Below are 20853 nucleotides of genomic sequence, written 5' to 3' on the forward strand. Positions count from 1 at the left end.
GGTGACGGACGACGATGTTATTGGGGGTCACAAGTGATTGTTGTGGACGAGAAAAGAGAGTAACGATGAGAGGTAATACAAATGGAGAAGAGAAAGAGGATAACTTAGATACCAACGCTTTGCATATATATTAGCGTCGCATGATAACTACGTTAGCACCGACGTAGATGCAAAGTATCTACATCAACACCAACATATGTAGAGCGGTGCCGCTCTACATTTGCATTTGCATTTGCATTTGCTCGACGAAAGGGTTGTTTGGTATTTATATCAGCACAGACATAGATACAAAGCATCGGCATCTGCGTCGTCCTCTTCTTTTGTCTCATCTCTCGTTATCGCTTTTACTTCATATTCACAAGAATCACTCACGACCTTTATTTGGATCGTTGTCCGTCACTATCGAAAACGCAATTAAGATATTAAAATTATTTTTTTATTTATTATTTTTATACTTTCATCGATAAATCGATGATGTTAGGATAAATAGAATTAGATTATTTATAATTATAAAAAAATTAATATAAAATTTTTAAATCTACGATCGAGATGTTAAAAAGATGTGTGACTACATGCGTAATTAATATGTAATTACTCGGATAAAGTGCCGAGGCGGGGAACGTAAACGCCCCTAATTCGATCGCGGCGAACCGAGGCATCGGCTTCGAGAGCCTTCCTGTCCTCTGCCCTTTCGGCTATTTACGTTTCCCGCCTCGGCGCTTTATCCCTCTCTCGAGCTACCCGCCTCTGTTAGGGTTCTTGTGACCGTCTCCTCCTCCTCTCGATCGAGGAGTTCGGCAGTCCGATTCGGGAGAGATTTATTGGGGCTTCGCCGGCAGCATGTTCGGTCGGGCGCCGAAGACGAGTGACAGCACGCGGTACTATGAGATCCTCGGGGTGTCGAAGAACGCTTCCCAGGATGACCTCAAGAAGGCCTACCGCAAGGCCGCCATCAAGAACCACCCCGATAAGGGCGGCGACCCCGAAAAGGTATCTTGTCGGTGTCCTGCTTTTACGTTTGATTTATGGTCGAGCAGGTTGGATCATTCATTGTTTTTTTATCGAGAATTCATTTTGGAAATGCTGTTTCTTTGGTCACAGCTTTAGCGGGTTTGGAGTGTGTTCTACTTGTATAAACAAATGTTCCAACTTCATCATGCCAATGCTCGTAGCCTCTAATTCAAGATTGTAGATCTTATGTGCCAACATTTGTAGTGTTCGTTAGTATTTCGTCGACTGTTGTTTGACTTGGATCTAATTCGGCAAGCGTATTGTAAATGGCTTACGGATTTGAAGATCGAGTGAATAGCTCTCTCTTTTTACAATGATAATGTGAATTTGGGAAAAGAACATTTGGACATGTCTTTATCATAAGCTGCCTCGTTTTGTTTGGATGATTTGTGGCGGAATGGTTAGGTCTTGAATCATGAAATATTTCTCTTTTCCGGGGGTTGGGGATAACAAAGATATGTTGGCTGCCTTCTTCAGTTCAAGGAATTGGCCCAGGCTTATGAGGTTCTAAGCGACCCTGAAAAGCGTGAAATCTATGACCAGTATGGTGAGGATGCCCTCAAGGAGGGAATGCGTGGTGGTGGAGGTGGTCACAACCCTTTTGATATCTTCGAGTCCTTTTTCGGTGGAAGTCCCTTCGGAGGTGAGCTTCTGACCACCAATATGTTTGTTCTCCACCTACCATATGCCAATCATTGATTGGTCGTGTGAATATTAATTGTCGCTTGTTCCGGACAGTAGGTGGAAGCAGCCGGGGACGAAGGCAGAGGAGAGGGGAGGATGCAATCCATCCTCTTAAGGTGTCTTTGGAAGACTTGTACAGTGGGATCTCCAAGAAACTCTCGCTTTCACAGAACGTCATCTGCCAAAAGTGCAAGGGGTGAGTTGTTTGCTTCTCTTCGCTGTTTTGGTGAAAGCTTCTAAAATTATTAGACCCTTTTCCAGGAAGGGTTCTAAGTCTGGCGCTTCGATGAGTTGCTCTGGCTGTGAAGGATCGGGTATGAAGGTCACGATTCGTCAGTTAGGGCCTGGAATGATCCAGCAAATGCAACACCCTTGCAGTGAGTGCAAGGGCACTGGGGAGACCATTAACGAGAAGGATCGGTGTCCACAATGTAAAGGTGAGAAGGTTATTCAGGAGAAGAAAGTGTTGGAGGTTGTGGTTGAGAAAGGAATGCAGAACGAGCAGAAGATTACCTTCCCCGGAGAGGCAGACGAGGCGGTATGATGTTTAAAGCATTAGTTCATATGAACTCGATGTGTACTTGCACAGAATATTCTTGTTATTAATGATATGTTCTAACCTACAACACATGCTCATGGGTGTTGCAGCCTGAAACTGTTACTGGAGATATTGTGTTTGTCCTTCAACAGAAGGATCACCCAAAGTTTAAGAGAAAGGGAGATGATCTTTACTATGAGCACACGTTATCCCTCACCGAAGCTCTCTGTAGCTTCCAATTTGTCTTGACCCACTTAGATAACAGGCAACTACTTATCAAGTCGAACCCTGGTGAAGTTGTGAAGCCCGGTACGCGTTGCAAACTACCCTTTTGCCGACTGGGTTTTGCAGGGCATTGTACTTGATGACATTGCTACTGATACAGATCAATTCAAGGCGATAAATGACGAGGGCATGCCGATGTACCAGAGGCCCTTCATGAGGGGGAAGCTCTACATCCACTTCACAGTGGACTTCCCGGACTTGCTGACGCTGGACCAGTGCAAAGCGCTGGAGGCTGCGCTTCCTCCAAAGCCTGCATCACAGATGACGGACATGGAACTGGATGAGTGCGAGGAAACAACATTATATGATGTCAACATCGAGGAAGAGATGCGGAGGAAGCAAGCTCAGGCACAGGAGGCTTACGAGGAAGAGGATGATGTCTCCGGACGAGCCCAGAGATTGCAATGTGCTCAGCAATAAGCAGAACTACAGCTTTCCTAATCGGTTGACTCTCCTCTGGTTGTTTTGCTGGTTGTTTGCTGATGAAGTACAACTACCAATCATCTTCACCATGGTAACCTCATGGCAAAAATATTTGTGTTTTGCAGTTCCAGACCATTAGTGGCTTAATGTTTCGTTATTGCCTCTCGCTTTCTATGGTTTTGATGTGCATTTTTATGTTGTCCTAAACTTCTTCGAGTTTTTGCGCTCTATTTTTACATTATTTGTTTCCGTGGTTTTTCTATGGATCGATCAATGAAAAATTAATGATTTGTTGGACAAGTGATAGGTTTCGGTTTGAGTTGAGTTGATTTGTTAACATTATACGTTATTTAATATGATAAAAATATTTTTTTTTTATGTTTTTTAAAAACTGATGGGGAATTATACAATCATGAAAGTCAACTTTTGACTTTCGGTACTTGTGGTCAAAAGTTGATGGTCAATCGTTACTTGCAGTAGCACACAGCAAATTTGGTTCTTATTGTTTCATTTTTCTAATCGTTCAATTTAATTGATGGTCAATCATTCTTTAGGGATAATTAATTATATATTTTAATGATTTATGTGCATATCATGTAATATTTGAATGACCGAATAAAATTAAATAAATACATTATTAATTAAGCAAGCTTCTGATGCAAACACGCACTCAAGATGTGCGTCCCAAACAATTGGTTCGATTTAATTGGGTTTATCGTCCTATTAACCATCGTCGACCCATATAAATTATAGGATTAATTATAGATTAATTCTTGTAGGTAGTTACCTTTAGTATTTCGTTCGATCTTGATGACGACGTCGACGTAGTTGCGTGGTCGCCTATGACGCTTTTACTGCGATGCCACTCGCCTCCACGAGGAGTGCGTCATCGACCTTATCGTAGCTCGCCCCACTCTGTATCTGCGTAGACACCGACGTAGTTCTCGAGCGGCAACTACATCAGCGTCGACATCGACGCTAATGTAGTTGTCGTAGTTGCGTGGTCGCCTATGACGCTTTTACTGCGATGCCACTCGCCTCCACGAGGAGTGCGTTGTCGACCTTATCGTAGCTCGCCCCACTTTGTATCTGCGTAGACACTGACGTAGTTCTTGAGTGGCAACTACATCAGCGTCGACATCGACGCTAATGTAGTTGTCGCTCGACAATTATGTCGACGTCGATATAAATGATGGTAGTCATCGCGATGTCTACGGCGAAGATTGGTTGCCTTGCCACTGACCCGTTGGGCGAATCCTAGCCTCAACTCGAAGCTAGGGTCGCTAGAGCTTTTGTCGCTCCCCTAATGTCGCATAGTTTCGGCACCACTTCTCATCGAGCGACACTTTCCCCGCTCTACATCTAAGCCGACGTCAACGTAGTTGCCAAGCAACGAAAGGGTTGCTTGACATCTGTGCTGGTGCTAATGCAGATGCAGTGCCCTCTCCAAGCTTGTGGAGATGCTTCTTGTCTCCCCCGGTTGTTGCCCAGTGGCATCTACCACCACTCGTCTCTTCAACACCGGCACCCTCCGAGACTAGGATGACGACAACCGCGACATCGACCTCGAGCGATGCCTCGACTCCCCCATCGCTACTCACTATTGTCATGCTAACTCATTCCCCTCTCTCTAAGGTAGTTGTCATCTCATTCCATGTTAACTTTGTTCTCCCTCTCGAACCCCTTGCGCTCTCCCTACCGTCGAGATGCTAAATCGAGGTTTTTGTGTGATGTAGAGGTGTTCGATCCATTCAACCTAACGTGGAGTCTGAGTCAGGTGTTGCATCGACATCGATGCAAATGCAAAACAACACTAGTATGCATATGCATCGACGCTGATGCCAAGCGGCAAAAGGGCTGCTCGACGAGAGATGGTGTCAAAATTGACGCGATAGCGGGGGGAGCCACCCCAGCTTCGAGTCAAAGTTGGGATCCACCTAACTAGTCAACGACGAGGAAGCCACCATCTTCGCCATAGACATCACGATGGCCACCGCCATATGCGTCAATGTTGACGTAGTTGCTAAGCGACAACTACGTCAACGTCGACGCAAATATAGAGCAACATGAGGTGGGCGATGATGCGGTAAACGACATGTTGAGAGTGGACCTTATTATCGTCAAAGGTGCCTAGGCAACTACATTGGTGTCGGTGCCAACGACGTCGTCCATCATTAAACGTTAAAATTATCCTTTTGTCCTTTGTTTCATATTTTTATCAATAAAACTAATATTAGTATAATAAATATATCTAAATATTTCACATTCGTATCTATAAGAATGACAATACAACTTTTAAAATATAGAGAAATATAGAGATTGAAATGCTAAAGATAACTAACTGCAAACGATACTATGCAATTAATTCAGAATTACATAATAATGGAACTGAAGCCACACAAATCTATCCCAAGTAGAACTCGTTGCATGAACAAAGCAATTGTCACAAAGGATCTCAAATTTAGCCCATCGAGCATGCAAATACCTGCAATTTCTTGATGCAGCAACAAACCACTTGTTATGTCATTGAAATGAGTTATTATGTTAAAAGACAGTAAGAGAACCTGTTCAAATGTTACATACTAACGACGACAAAGGGTAAAGCTTGCAGTTAGGACATACAGGATGTGAAGATATGGTTACAATACTTAATTTAAGACCCACAAGTTCAAACTACAAAGTACAACACAGATAACTGAGACCACTTAATTATTTCAACAGTTCACAGGAGATGCCTTGGGCAGATGCTGACCATCACCGCAGTTCGCTGGAGGAACTTCCTTGGTGACTACAGCATCGTCAGGATTCTCCTCGTCGATGCTATTCCCTTGTACAACCTCTCTCTCATGGCCTTCTTTCCCAGTCGATGCTTCTTCAGGGTCGCCTGATGAAGGCAATACCTTGGTGTCAGCTGGTTTGTCTGAAATGACAGCATCAACTCCGGTTGCTGTTTCAGTGCCATCGTTCTTTGAGCTAGCCTCTGTTTTCTCTTCGACACTTCCGTTGGCTTGGACGATGGAGTCTTGCTCACCTGCTGCATCCTCTTTTGCTGCTTCCGTAGCCGTGTTCCCATCTTTGACCTTGTTTGCATCATCAGCCTCTTTCATTTGGACATCAGCAAACACTTTAGTTTCTTCGACAGTGACATCCTCCTTTGCACCGGGAGTTCCATCCACTACATCGCTGTCATCTTTCTTCTGTTTCGCTGCTTTCTTGGAACTTGATTTCCTTTCTCTCTTTTTCGGCTTCTCATCTTCTGAGGTCTCTATTGCCTTGGCTCTCTCCCTAATTCTCGCTGAACGCCTCGGGGTGTCACCTGCATACGAGTCATTTGAGGAAGCAAACAATACATTGATTCATGCATCCAGTATTCAAATATCTGAGTTCTACACAACTGCAAATCTCTACTTGCTTAGCAAACAAACGGAGGGTAGGGAGGATACCGGTTCCCCAGTCAAACTCAGATGAAGGGGGGCCTCCAGGGTGAGACTTCAAGTACTGCTGTAACTGTCTCTTACTCTTGATCTCCTCACCAGTTGGTGATACAAAAACAATCTCATTCCTTCTTGGAGTTCCATCCTCATTCAGCATGAACTGTTAGTGCCAAAAAAAAATATATCATGCCTGCGATAAAGAAAAAGCAGGTAACAAGTGCACCAAGATCGAGATTGTTGATATACATCAATGCTGAAGGGATGAAAGGCAATCTAAAACTTAAACCATAAAAGAAGATGGGGAGAAGAATGTCCACTGCAGATCAGGTCTTTCATTGCACAAGGAAAAACATTCCCAAATAGTACAGTGGTGCAAACTCTTTGCGAGAAGTCATAACAATTCTAAAAAAAATCTTACCATCATGTTTACTTAAAAATAAATGGCTATCAATAGACAATTCTAAGGAACCTTCAAGCCTTTTAAGCACCAACTGGTACTAGCACTTTAGAATGAACATATCGGGGTGTGTCTGAAGATATTTGAAATAGACGAACTATTCTAGTGTTTAGTTGAACGCTGATGGAGCTACTGTTCCAAAGGAAAACAGAGCTTATTTTTCAGTTAAAAAAAAATGTAGTCAGAGTAATTTATAGACTTACTGAACAAGAAAAGGGAAAGATGACTGTACTATGTTATGGCATGAAGCATTAGCATAATGCCCGAGCAAGAAACAGAATAAAAGGCTCCTGTCTTTCTTTTACTAAAGATGCTAATCCACTACTATAATTTTTTATAATTGCATGAACTCCTAACAGATCCAAGAAAAGCCAAGGCGCAGCTGGGTACTACCATCAACATGAAAGAAGCCCGGCATAACATTCCTTTTAGCAATATGAGAATTAGTATAGCATATCTAGAACATTCAACTTTAATAATCCACAGAGAACACTATATACAAAACTAGCTTTCCAGTCTAATAAAAGAAGGGCAGAGGAAAAAGTATTGGTAAACTATGCACGGTCCGTCTGGTAATGGGCGGTCCGCGTACCGGTATGCCGTCGAACCGGTACGTACTGCCCGTACTAGATGATACCATTCGAAATTGCATACCATGCATAAAATAACCTTGCAATAACTATTTCACAAGAACATTTAGCTGTTTCCTTATTTTTCAAAATATTCCATTTAAAACAATATCAACCGAATTGTTTATCCTTACAAGAATATTTCCAGCACAAGTATAATTTGAGAAAATATTGAACAAAACAAAGATGCAAGAACAGCATCACTTGGATAAACATATTAGGAGAATGGGAGAGAGATACCAGGCAGTTAGCTCAATGATGGATGACAGAAGAACACTGTTGTATGGAAAAGGAGCAGAAAAGAAAACAATGATAAGTTCTTATGTATTTAAAGAAGATCAATAAATTTGCGCATGATTCCTAGCAGGAATAGCTGGCAAACAAGAAACATTAAGCTCTTATCAGAGAAAACATTACACAAGCAACCACCAATTCAGTAAGCATTAGAAAGGGAAATACAGCAACCATATTAGTCAGCTTCTTGTGAACAATATCTACAATTCCACAAGTTACAAAAAGGTGTGTTTTCCTTTTCTGAAAATGGTACAGTACATAATAGCCACTATTAGACACATTTTGCATAAGCAGATAAAGACATTAGCTCGAAGTCTACCACAACATGCCTTCAGAATTGTGAATGCATCAGCTACAAATAAACACGAGGCTACTTTCTTTAACACTAAATAGTGTGTGTGATATGCAGGGGTTTCTGTTCAATGGGCACATTGATTTTTTTTTTGTTTATTAAAAAGAACCCCGTATAGCAGGCCTACCATTCACCCTTTTTCTGGACACTTCCCATTTCTATTAAAGAAAAGCTTCCTGTAGCAAACCTAGCATTTCCCCCATTTTCTAGACACTTCCCAATTTTAAGGGAAGTTTGAAGAGTTGTTCCATGGTTGCATCAATTTCAATCTTTACCAAAATTGCAATCTTTCAAATAAACAACTAGTTGCTTAGATTTTGATTATGAGCCTTCTTGCCTAATCATGCTAAGGACAAGAACATCGAGCTAGAGATATTTAAGGCTCCATAACGTTTGACCAAGAGAGAAAACTAAGCATTTATCAATCTGCCATAAGGAATCAACAGGTACTAAAAGGCAACTCACTAAGCATCAAAGAAACAACAGGTAACAATTTTTTCATTGGAATCTCAAGCTGAAGATGAGTGTACAATCACATTATGGCAATACTATGATTAACTAAATGCCATCCACCCACAAAAATACATTTGTCTATGAAACAACACAAACTAATTTTTCTAGGACATCTACCACAACATGAAATTGTAAAACAACAGAATCTTGTATAAGACTTGTTTAATTGTCACAAGTTCCATTCTTTGAATGTACAGATCAGGCAGAATATGATTGAGTAGAAAGAAACAGGAAGTTGTTTGATGCAATGTCAAACAAGAAACCTTAGCAACCTAATGGTACTTTGTAGAGTAAATTTAAAAGAAATAGTTAAAATCCAAAAGAAATTTATTTTAGCCTGGTCACCTAATGGTCCTTTGTAGAGTAAATCTCTATAGTCTACATTTGATGAATAAGCATCCAGTTTTGAGTAAGAAGATGAAAAATAGATAAAGGTATAACTAAGTCAACTTCATTTTTTTTTTATAAATTTGAAGTGATTGCTGAAAAAAATGAGAACAAATGAACACCCGACAATGTATACACAAACACACACACACACACACATACAGTGTATGTGTGTGTAGAAGGACAATAAAGGAATAATTTGATTAAAGTAAGAAATTTATCAAGATTACCTGCTCGGACATGCAAAAAGATTGCCGCGCAAAGATTGGAAATAAATTATCTGATTTATCTTAACAAACTAAAAGAAACTCGGCCAAAAACTATATACTACCATTCACAAAAGAGTCAACCTTGTCAGTTCTAATAAACTATGCAGGCTAATTTGCAGCAGAACAAGCTACTAGTCTTCTTGTCAACAGCAACATACCATGAGAACCAAGTCAGAATGTAAATGGAATGAGCATAGAAGAAAATTCTCTGGCATGTAGCATTTTAGAAGTGAAATGGTTGCATAACATTGATGCCTCATGCCACAGAAAGAGAAAACCTCGATATACTCCATATGTATGTATGCAAAATTGTGAATTTGTGATATCATCATGTTGACATATATCAGCCAAAATGTCTCAAAGAAACATGGAAGGCCATGTGGGAAATTTTGTTTGGATTTCTAGAAACAGAAACTTTTGGTGACTGGTATTAAATGCTTATCAAGACAGATATGCCAACATTGTTGTATCAGCTCTCAACCCCAGCCAAAAAGAAAATAAAAGCATGAATTTGTACTTATGGTCCCAGAATATTTATTTACGAAAGAAATTTTATAAGCCATAAGCTATCTAAATAAAAAAAGTTAAACAACAATGAACAAATGATCAGTGCCTTTATTCTTCCTCTACCACTAGTGTTGATGCACATTTCTATTAAAATTATAAATACATTTATTTTATTCTAAGTCATACAGAAAACAGAATAGTGGATAGGGTACAGATTCTGAGTGATCTATTAAAAAAAATAAAAAATTATGAATTTTTAAATTAATGATGAATATCAATAGATTGAGAGCAGGAAACGTAAATAAAGGAGCATTAATGTGACTTGGAGAATATTGATGGCAATCTTCCCTTTGGCGGGATACATATATAAAAATCATCAACTTTGTGAAGAATAGCAAAGCAAATCTAATGATTGAGGATTACATAAGGTTGAGCAAATAATCATTTTATTTCTGAGGTCAAGTAAGTGTCAACATATCATGGGAGAAGAAAGAAAATAAATAAACCAAATGACTTATATAAAAACTACATAGGTTTAACAATTTGTGCCCAGATGGTACAAAAAAAATGTAAACCCGTAAATGGTTTTCTAATAATGAAAGTTTTACATGAAATGAATATTTCTATTTAAGTGGCTAATCTTAAGAAAATTGATAAAATGACCAACAAAAGGTATATACAAAAATAAATATTTAAAAGATCACAACTCAAAATAATAACTTATGTTTATTGGTTCAACAATAAAGTTTCACATAAAAACATTTTTTTATCCAAAGAACTACTACATAATATTCTATAAAAATAAGAGTTGTGCACAAATTCAAAAGCTTGAACGATGGATTTACAAAGTAACTCAAAATTATATCTTTCTCATTGGTCAATTCAACACCAAACTCATTTATTTAACTATTTAACGGACCAACAAAGAAACAAAAGGAAATATATGCAAATATAAAAGAAACTAAGGATTTTTACATTAAAAAAAGAAAAATGCAATAGGATATCCCAATTGGCTCTTAGGTTTGAATAGTCAAAAGGAAGCATGCATGACTAAGATCTAAGTCAAAAAACTTAAATGCAGATTATAAGATTCAAGATTGATGTGCCTATATACAAAGCATTAGGTCTGCATATAAAAATTATAGAATATAGATTATTTGAAAAGTGTATATAGAGAAATATTTTTATTTTAAAGAACATATTTTTATTATCAGGTTCTATAAGTAAAATATTCTCCCAAAAGTAAATAACTTACAAGGGAATGACAATAACAAGAGATGAAATCCCAACCCCCAAAAGTCAGCTATTGTAAAAGTTTAAAAATAAAATAAAATATATAGATTTTTTTTTTTTCTTTACAAGGATGTACATGAGAAAGTGAAATTTTACTGAAAATTCCTCGAATCCAGTAAGATAAAAAAAATGATTAGTTGATTAGTGGACCTCACTCTATTACCAAACATAAACAATGGATTGGTACAAACTCAATAGCAATGAACCATATATTAAGACGGGGAAAAGCTTAAGAAAAAAATGGTAATCTCAAGGCCCACCAACATTCAGAGGAGTCCAATTCCATCTCTTTCACCCACTGAAAAGAGGCCAGTGAGTATGTGGTATATCTGAGAAAAAAAAAAAGAAAGAGAGATGCAATGACTACCAATAAACCCACTTGATTTCAGCAAGGCCCAAACATTGGGCTTGTGGTATATTTGGAAGAGCCATGAACCAATATGAAGGCAGAAAAAAAGGAAAAAACTGAAAAAAACTTACAGTAGAGAAATGATGAGACCCATTGGTTTAGGCAACGAAGGAACTTTAGCTCTTTTATAGTAGGATATAGATTATTTTAATTTCTTGTTCCATACCCAGATTCAGATAAGTTGTTATTTGCTAGATGCAATACTAAAGATTAGATTTACAAATAGACTTCTGGATAAACTCTTAAATAGAATTTCTACTTCTGTAGAAATTTTACACATTAGCTAGAGGTATGCTTCAAAACCCCTGATTGTTTTTTCTAGAAAAAGTGAAACTACAAGATGAAGCATCAATACCATTATCTTATGTTATTCAAAGAATGATAGTGCACAAGATGGCAGCCCATGTTGGTAACAAATAGAGAGGAAAAGGAGAGAGAATTAGAGATGGAAAACTGAAAACCAACATCAACAACAAATTTCCACCTCATTGCTGGCATGGAAAAGATGCAAGAGAGGAGATGAAGGGGAAGAGTAGGAAGAGGCCTATGGAGGGATGTCATACTCAAAATCGACAGTGGGGATGTTGGTATTATCCAAGTCTCCAGTGCCAGTACTGAGGACCTAGAGTTAAGAGATTTGAAAGCAGGGTATAGTAAAGCAGTTGAAGCTTGAAGCTAAAGAAGATGGACGTGATGTCAAGCAGTAGTTGTGCAAATGAAGACAATCTTCATATGCCAACAATTCATTTTTTGGGGGCTCCCATTTCCTCCTCCATCGAAGATTATATAATGTGTGCAAGGTGAGACAACCTTAGCCACACTGACCCTATGGTATGCATCACACAAGAGGGTTACACACCAAGAACCTATAGGCTAGAAGCTAACATAGATAGTCAATAATCATTAATTAATTATGAAATTATTGTAGAAAATAAGAGTTAATTGATCATACATTCTTGATCCCTAACTGATCTAATCATCAATTGGTTCATTGAATTGAGTCACTATTATGTCAACAAATATAAAGAAAAATGATTTGTATCCAATCTAAACTGCAACAGATCTTATAGCACATCTATCTATATCAGATACACTGGACCTGCTCTAACCTTTTAGTGAACTCTATGCTTCCACCCATAATCATGTGATCATTGGAGACTAATTCAGTGAGTCGAACTCCTCCAGCACCGGAAAGCAACTGGCATATTCAGCTATCTTTATCTTATTCATTTTGAGAAATGAACTGGCTCTGTTGTTTCCACAAAAGCTTCCAGCTATCATAAGATTTGCAACTCCAAAACAGCTCCATATATGAACAAACATGCAATGAACACCCAAAATCATTCGTGATGACCAATTGTAATATATTCATTGTCACAAGTTCCCTCTAAACCGATACTTGATTGTTTTGATTTGACTTCTTCTCAAGGACTTCTAGTCCTATTTGGTACAACTTCTAGCTAATTACAGACACATTCTAAGGTCTGATTGCTAATGTTATCAGTCTCTATCACAAACATGCCACTTGGAAAATCATCAATCATCAACTTTTTGAGAATAAAGTCATCATGCGCTCATTCATATCCAATTGCCTATACCATGTAAAATTGCAGTCACCAAATGCTCTTTAGGAAGAGATTCCAACAAATTTGATGAACTCCCAAATTCCAATGCCTTGTTATTCAGTATTTGCATTGTCCACCAAGAACTTATTTACATTTGATTCTATGTTAGCTACATCATTCATTATCATAGGGTTATCAACAAGAATTGGTGTAACATTTTATATCAGAGTTTTATTAATAAACTAAATTATTACAAGATGATAGTGGTAAAAAGACCATATATTAGCATACACAAGCCGAAAGTCAAGAAAGCCAATATAAAAAGGGGAAAAAATGCTATTATTAGCAAGATGAAAGAGAACAGAAGGCTAGAGGCCACGTGAAGCACCTTTCTCAGCAAGAAAAATTGCAATCATATCAGACCAGTAAAAAAGGACAACCGAATACTTTCTTCTTTAGGACCATACTAAAATAGAAGTAAAAGGATTATGGTTTGTATATAAGCAACTTAAGAAGTAATTAGACATCTGGTAGTGTTTGAATAGACCCAAACAGCACACAGACCTTGGTCACCCACCTATCTGCTTCCTTATCTCGGTTCTGTAATCTGTGTCAAGAAATAACAGTTAACAGTTGACCATTATACATTTTACACCTAGCTTTGCTGAACAACAATTTAGCAAAATTCCGAAGAGATTGGAGAATGTAAATCAAGGTCAAAACTGAACCTAAAATGATTTGATCTGCTTAGCTTACATCTGCCAATTGTTGCCACTAATTGTTGACATGCCCTCATGATCATCAAATGGTGTCCGTAAGTCAATTGACAAGTAAAACTCTGGATGTTTGACAAAATAATCCCAGGATTCTGCAGATCTCGAGTTTTCTCATTGATCCAGTGTGTCTTGATCGGCTACATTTAAAGACTTGAATCATACTGAACTTCACATGCAAAACCCAAAGCTTCATATCATCATCTAGAATGAACCTTTTGCCTTCAGAAAATGGTGAGTACGAGAAAAAAAAGCTCAATCATATTTTGATGGATGGATCAACTATAATGTCAAGAAGCATAGCGAAAATAAGTTTCAGCAGATAAATATAAATTTCAATGGAGACAAATGACACAACGGAAACAAGATGAAAATACTACGAAGAATAAGAAGAGTAAATAACATTTCACTTCACTTTGAGAACTGATCTACGCATGATTCCACAAACCTGCCAACAAAACAGATGAACAATGAAGCTAAGTCTTAATTGAATAAGCTACCAAAGAAACAGATGAACAACGAAGTGTCCAATTAGGAATCCATAAGTAACTAGAATGGTTAATATATTCTTTAGAGCATCCTGATTTACTTGAATATGGCTAATATGTTCTTTAAAGTTCCTTAAACATACAAAAAATGATTCAAAGTCCAGTAACCTGATAAGTCTCAACCTTAATAGCTTTTCTATTGCATCAATTAACCTGGGACACCATAGTATCCTCATTATTTCCTGCTGAAAAGTACTATCACCAGTCCCTTGATCTCATAGTGACCTACCATGATCATCTCTCTTGTCATCAATATGCAACACAAGGCATGTTGGAGTTGGACATTACCCAGCCACCCTTACACATGTTATCACCATCAACATGCATAATTTCATGTTCCACTTTTCAATTAAAAACCACAAATTCAAGACCTTCATCTTAGCTAAAGATCAAATATCATATTTCCTGATAGACCAATATTATAATGCAAAAATCATAACCAATCATCGTTATACACTTTCTAGCAACTGGTAAATGATAAAAAACAACACCAAATTGTTGCTCTACTTTTAGGCAACTTCACAAGCTATACTTAAATGCCTTCTTTTCTTCTCTCCAGACAGAAGACAACAAACCAGCTAAATGAAGCTAGGTTCTTCAACAATTTTTATCATTCTTGCATACACTTGCTTGAATTGATTTCAGTATATGCCATCAATATGGAACACAAGGTCTGTTGTACATTACCAGGCCACCCTTAGACATGTTATCAGCACCAACATGCATAATTTTGTGTTCCACTTTTCAATTAAAAACCACAAACTCAAGGCCTTCATCTTAGTTGAAGATCGGTATCATATTTCCTCATAGACCAATATTATAATTCAAAAATCATAACCAATCATCGCTGTACACTTTCTAGCAAAATGTAAAAGATAAAAAACAACACCAAATTGTTGCTCTACTTTTAGGCACCTTCATATGCTCTACTTACATGCCTTCTTTTCTTCTCTCCAGACAGAGGACAAAAACCCAGCTAAATGAAGCTAGGTTTTTCAGCAATTTTTATCATTCTTGTATATTTTTGCTTGAATTGATTTCATTATATGCCACAAATACTAAAACTTTTCTTTCATATTTGAGTTAGATATAGAAAATATAGGACTATAAATGTTATAAAAATATATAATAGATTCAGCCATGAAAGATCAGCATGGGTTTGTAATCATGATATGAATCTGCTGTTCAATAAAATTATCATGGAACCATAAATAGAAATCTGTGCTCATGTTTCATAAGACAGAGTAAATGGGTCAAGGCTTTCAGAAGAGGCTAGGAATTCAATAGAAGTTTCTGCATCAAGAAGCATATGCTGGATTCTGCAGTATTCTTAGTGATCAAGCAATAGAAACTCAGAAATCTTCTTCTAGATTCATAAAATAAAGGTGGTCCTCAGGAGCAATGTATGATCCAGGAAGGTTAAGTTTAATTGTAAAAAATTATTTTGGTTTCTTCTCAATGGTCTTCATAATTCACAATTCTAGTTCAAATATGAAACATCAGATTGATTCTGTGAGACAACATAGAAAAGCTCTAGCTCCTTATCAGTCCCCAACAAACTTGATTAAAAGTATAACAGGCTAAAGATGTGACCATTTATTGCAGTGCGGAAATTATTGATTATATCAGCATTTTCTGTCATGGGATAAGAAAATTCCCCATCTAAATTAGGCTAAGAAAAGTTAATAAAAAAGCATTAGTCATGAAGGACAGACTAAATTCAGTTCTAAAAACTTTTCTTTCAAGCATCATTTTGTATATTCCCATGTTTATTATTATTATGTGCATGCGTTATTGATGCCATATTTGGTTATAAAAAAATTTAAAAACAAATTAATGTAAGTAAAACATAAGATAAAAAAAAAAGTCGATTAAAAAATGTGGTGTACGATTTTATCTCATAGATGTTAATAAACTAATTCGAAATGTAAAAAAATAAATCCAAATAACAATAGTTGAATGTACAACAACAATAACAAATATGAGTTCCCAACTATTTCAAGTTGGACACAAGGATCTTTCCCACCACTCCATTGATGGCATCATCATCATTCAGACTGAGAGCTACTAATCTGTTTATAAACATATTAAACAAAAAAAATTCTAAAAACTAAAATAAATTTTTGTCAATTGTCAGGACAATAAACTAATGAGTAAATGGCATGAATATGCAGTCAATGCTCACCGACAATACTGTGTTGTATTTCTAAAAAGAGGTGCATTTGTGTATCTCACTTTAAAGAATACATTGATACCAGAATAAACCCAAGAAACCTGTTAAAATAAAATTCAAGAGAGATGCTTAGTAAAAGTTAGGGCCATGAGATTGGACCAAGAAAATTCCTTTTGGAAAATGTATAAATAGTATGATCTGGTTGCCCATGGCACATTTGTATACTAAAGACATAAGGGAATATTGTAGTCTACGTCTACATTACCCTCCTTCAGTCATATGCGAAGTGACCCCAGCATCCCTGGATTTTTCAGAGGTCTCAAAAGCGAACCAGCGATGATGCTTGGTTCCTAATGTGGATTCACATTGAATTACAAAAAAGGAAAGACTACCCTAAAAAAGCTACCTCAAATAGCTCCAGAGCCACTCAAGTAATTTGAAGAATTACCATTTCTGAAATTTGGTTTAAAGATGCTAATACATCTTGAAACCTTCTCCAGAGTCTTTGGCATTTTGAATCAAGAGCTTGTTGTAAACTAAATCACCCATGTTCCAAATTGAAGACTATGACTCTGATTATTACAGTCTCGAATGTCCATGAAACCTAAAAGGCTTTCAAATTCTTGTTTAATCATATACAAGAAAAGAATATAAAATGCTGTACAAATGAAGGTATGTTTTGGACAGTAGGTCCGATTTCATGTAACCTGGACCAACGCTACAATAAAGACCCTCGGGAAGTCGGTAATATGCTAGCACGATGATAAACCAACTGTAATATGCTTTTAGCAAGAAGAAGGCTCTTTTATACCCTGAAACTCGCCATCATCCACATTCCTGACAGGGCTCGAAGCAGAATAGCCAATATGAACCTATTTCTACAAATGGAATTTTCAAGACAGACTCACAAAACGTATCAGCCAAAACTTGGACGGCACATATCCAGGAAAAACCACCACTCAACAAGCAATATGTACCAAGCCTACATCCTGAGAGTGCCAGTGCACTTAACATAGCAGAGCAAGCAAGAGACTACCAAAATTCTCAAAAGAGCAGCAGCTATAAGGAATCAATTCACCATGCTCCACACCAAACACGACTTCGAGACCCTAATCCAAACCCACATCCTCACCTACTGAAGCGAACGCACGGAAACCCTAGAACCCACGCCACAACTTCGTAAAGACAGGCTAAGCAGTTACCCGAGCTCGCAATCGTAAGCATAAGTCGGGAACAAGAAATCAGAGCACAAGAAAGCGAATATGAAGAGAAGAGGACAAAAACGGAGGAGGAATTCCATGGAACCGAACCTTCTTCTTCCACCCAGTGGGCGCCGGGAGCTCGACGGAGACGGCGTCCCCCTTGTCGTCCCTCGCCTTCTCCGGCGGCTGCGGCGGCGGCGATCCCTTCTCGGCGCTCGCGTCGCCGGCCTTCTCCTCCGCCATCGCTCGTCTTTTCGGGTTCCACTTCCCGCTCTCAGATAAGTCAACCGTAAACAAGCGAACGGAAATAAAAATAAATATACATAAAAGAGAAGAACAAATAACGTATTTAAAGCCCGCAACAAAAAGTCTCTCACGCTCGGGTCGCCGTTCTTTTCGAACACCATTCCGTAAACGGCGGAACTCGGAGTGAACCCAGCGCTGGATTGGAACACGAGCTCTCGCGTCCGATGCTACCGACTACGGATCTCCTGCACGACCCCGTTGCCAAATCCTCCCTTTCCTCCTCGCAATTGGTCGTGCTAGTGGGCCCAGTCGAACCCACCGATTCTATCCAATGGAGCTTAGAGAACAATCAGATGAACGAGGTGGCTCGTGCAGGGGATTTTTCGGTTGTGCCGATTTATTTTCCCTAGGGGCACGCGGTGAGGCGTGGTTGGTGGTGAGTTAGAAGACGGTGAAGCCAGCACCGCGCCGGATGACGGAGACTTCGACGGGCTTAACGCCGTTAAAGACTGGTTGAGGACGTTGATGATGGAAGTTGAAAGCGACACGTGTTGAATTGGGCACCTTTTGAACATGTGCCATGTGGCACGGGTTTTTGCCCCTTCTTCCAACTTTATCCACCCATCGGAAATAAAGAAGAAAGAAATGGTGGCCACTTGTCATTTTTAGAATCGACTTTGGGCAAAATAGTCAACTAGGAATCGAATTTCAATCAACCGATTAAATCTGAAATATAATTACGAATATCGAATTATCGAATTTGAACCGATTGATCTGATCGGATTCAGTCCAGTTCGACCAAAATTGGATTGGGCCGGTTGGACTGCTAAGGACATTGGACCGATAAATACCAACTCAACCGAACCACAATCCATACTTTGTGTTACTAAATTGGATTGGACCGGTTCAGACTGCTTTGGACATTGGACCGATAAAGACCAACTCAATCGAACCAACTGAAATTACGCGTGGAGATCATGATGGAAATATAAGGGTTACTAAAATACAAAGAAATCACATGAAATTTAGATCTAATAACGTGGAATCGAGATTCGTAAGAGACAAGGGAGCCGAAGAAGAGGCGACGAATTCCGCGACCATGTCGCTGCCGGGTGTCGCCGTCCGAGACCCGGAGACGATGGAGTATACTCCAGCCGAGAGATTCCATCGTTTTCCTTCTCTTCTCCATTTTGCTATTCGAAATATTTTAGGTTTCAAATGTTTGATCTCGTGCTAGGTGATTGCCGATTTTGATGGCAGGCACGCTCGCGACGTACTGGATTTATGGCCGCGGTGGTCAGAGTAGATTACATTTAATCTCTTCCTCTCTTTTATTAAGGGGAAATGACGTTGGTTTCGGTTAGATTCTTGGTTTGTTGTGGTTGGGTAGCCATGGATTGCTAGAGCAGGGGAATGCTGCAGGAGGAAAAATCTAAGCTGATGAAAGAATGGAACGTAAATATACTTGCTTCAGAACAGTCCTGGTTTGGTTGCCGGTCCATTTTTACGACACAGTTTTGTCCTAGGTCTAGAAATTATTGAACTGATTTTTTTGTTTTCATCTGTTGGCTATTTTAGTTGTCCCAGAATTGCTCGCCCCTACAATTTTGGCCTGGATTGATCCTTTCCCTTTCCTACGCCAACATTTCTTGGCTATAAACACATTTGTCAGCAGCATATCACAAATACCCTTAGACATCATACAATTAGATGTCATGTAACGTAAAAAGCATGTATTGGATCTTCATATCCTGGCTACAAATCTCTCAAGGTGCTGGTTTGTGTTATGTTTGACCTGTTTACTAAATTGATCAGGTTTACAATACCATTGAGCTGGAATATGGATTTATAAAGCATCGTAAGTACTTTTTAGGAGGCTTAGCTGACATGGTTTTGGGCTTGGATCCAACAATATGGTATAGAGATAATCATATATTTTACATTACATGGCATCCAATTACTATTGTGCTTAAAATATATTCATCAAGGAGGAGGATCTTTAATTTGTAGGAATCTTGCCGAGGGCAGTTTCGATGCTTGTCAACCCATTCAATAATTTTTTGCACTATGTACAAGTGGTATTAGTTTGGATTCTCACTTATTACAATTTGGTCATTTATATCAACTTACCACTATTTTTTTCAGGTAGTAGAATACTAAAAATATATTGTTCTTTTATTGACCTTATATGCATTAATATGTGGCTACACCTACTTACATGTTCCAATGTGAATGTCTATCTTTATGTAATAGATGTCTTCAGTGGAGTAGGTTAATTAAATATGTTGATTTAGAAGAGCCATTACAGCAGACCTTTATTACCAGCCATTTCTCTGTACTCTGCGGTTATTTTAAGACAACAAAACTCATGAAATTGATGGATTAAGTACAACTTATTTTCTGTTATGTTAACTTGCTGTCCTAAATAGGCTCTTGGAATGATCTTAGACCACATGAATGTAAAATAACAACCCAGTTATGTTGATTGTTTAGTTCAATTCTGTATGTTCGATTGTGCAGGCTCACTACTTGTGCACATTTTTATTTGAAGTTATATAACTAAATCATATATTAATTTATAATAATATTAAATCTTTGTACTATTTGATCTCTATTAATGGTTAAAACAATTTAATGCCTGCTTAAATTTTTAACTTCTAGTTGTAAATGTTTTAGCATTATGACATAGTTGCTGAGTTGGTGTTTTCTTTTTCACCTATCCTGAGACTATTAACCTTGTAATTTGTTTCTTGTACTCTTTGAAACTCGTGTAGTAGTAAATCAAATAATAGATTGCAATTGTATCAGTTTGGATAGCCTGTAAAGATCAGAACTTCTGTAGATAGGTGAGCCAACTTGAT

The 20853-nt window shown here is 38.2% G+C and overlaps 2 protein-coding genes across 5 annotated transcripts; one reads left to right on the top strand and one right to left on the bottom strand.

Annotated features, from left to right (window-relative positions):
* Window positions 1-649: 649 nt before the first annotated feature.
* LOC135642603 (dnaJ protein homolog) lies at window positions 650-3098 on the top strand. 2 transcript variants are annotated; one of them, XM_065158886.1, is made up of 6 exons: window positions 650-990; window positions 1489-1654; window positions 1750-1891; window positions 1957-2233; window positions 2344-2542; window positions 2619-3098. In XM_065158886.1, exons 1-6 carry the CDS (start codon window positions 841-843, stop codon window positions 2936-2938), a joined length of 1254 nt encoding a protein of 417 aa, XP_065014958.1. In that variant the 5' UTR covers window positions 650-840; the 3' UTR covers window positions 2939-3098. The 2 variants fall into 2 exon arrangements, with proteins under 2 accessions (XP_065014958.1, XP_065014959.1); XM_065158887.1 differs by having other exon boundaries at window positions 1753-1891.
* A 2342-nt stretch (window positions 3099-5440) lies between these two features.
* On the bottom strand, window positions 5441-18061 carry LOC103990938 (methyl-CpG-binding domain-containing protein 11). Of its 3 annotated transcripts, none has more exons than XM_065159685.1 (4): window positions 17855-17993; window positions 13807-13987; window positions 6385-6535; window positions 5441-6257 (listed from the first exon to the last, which is right to left on the bottom strand). In XM_065159685.1, the coding sequence occupies exons 3-4, from the start codon at window positions 6530-6532 to the stop codon at window positions 5656-5658; spliced, it is 750 nt and encodes a 249-aa protein (XP_065015757.1). In that variant the 5' UTR covers window positions 6533-6535; window positions 13807-13987; window positions 17855-17993; the 3' UTR covers window positions 5441-5655. The 3 variants fall into 3 exon arrangements, with proteins under 3 accessions (XP_065015757.1, XP_065015756.1, XP_009408519.2); XM_065159684.1 differs by having other exon boundaries at window positions 13807-14045; window positions 17855-17992; XM_009410244.3 differs by lacking the exon at window positions 13807-13987 and having other exon boundaries at window positions 17855-18061.
* Between the last annotated feature and the right edge of the window lie 2792 nt (window positions 18062-20853).

The sequence above is a fragment of the Musa acuminata genome, chromosome BXJ3-7 (genome assembly GCF_036884655.1).
Source record: "Musa acuminata AAA Group cultivar baxijiao chromosome BXJ3-7, Cavendish_Baxijiao_AAA, whole genome shotgun sequence".
In the NCBI taxonomy this organism is placed as follows: Eukaryota; Viridiplantae; Streptophyta; class Magnoliopsida; order Zingiberales; family Musaceae; genus Musa; species Musa acuminata.

Excerpts from the sequence above, each read along its gene's own strand:
- LOC135642603 (XM_065158886.1), top strand. The coding sequence starts at position 841 with ATGTTCGGTCGGGCGCCGAAGACGAGTGACAGCACGCGGTACTATGAG. Across the intron at positions 1,892-1,956 it reads ATCTGCCAAAAGTGCAAGGG|GAAGGGTTCTAAGTCTGGCG; the intron begins GTGAGTTGTTTG and ends ACCCTTTTCCAG. Across the intron at positions 2,234-2,343 it reads CCGGAGAGGCAGACGAGGCG|CCTGAAACTGTTACTGGAGA; the intron begins GTATGATGTTTA and ends TGGGTGTTGCAG.
- LOC103990938 (XM_009410244.3), bottom strand. The coding sequence starts at position 17,989 with ATGGCGGAGGAGAAGGCCGGCGACGCGAGCGCCGAGAAGGGATCGCCG. Across the intron at positions 6,536-17,854 it reads CCACTGGGTGGAAGAAGAAG|TTCATGCTGAATGAGGATGG; the intron begins GTTCGGTTCCAT and ends TGGCACTAACAG. Across the intron at positions 6,258-6,384 it reads TGAGTTTGACTGGGGAACCG|GTGACACCCCGAGGCGTTCA; the intron begins GTATCCTCCCTA and ends ACTCGTATGCAG.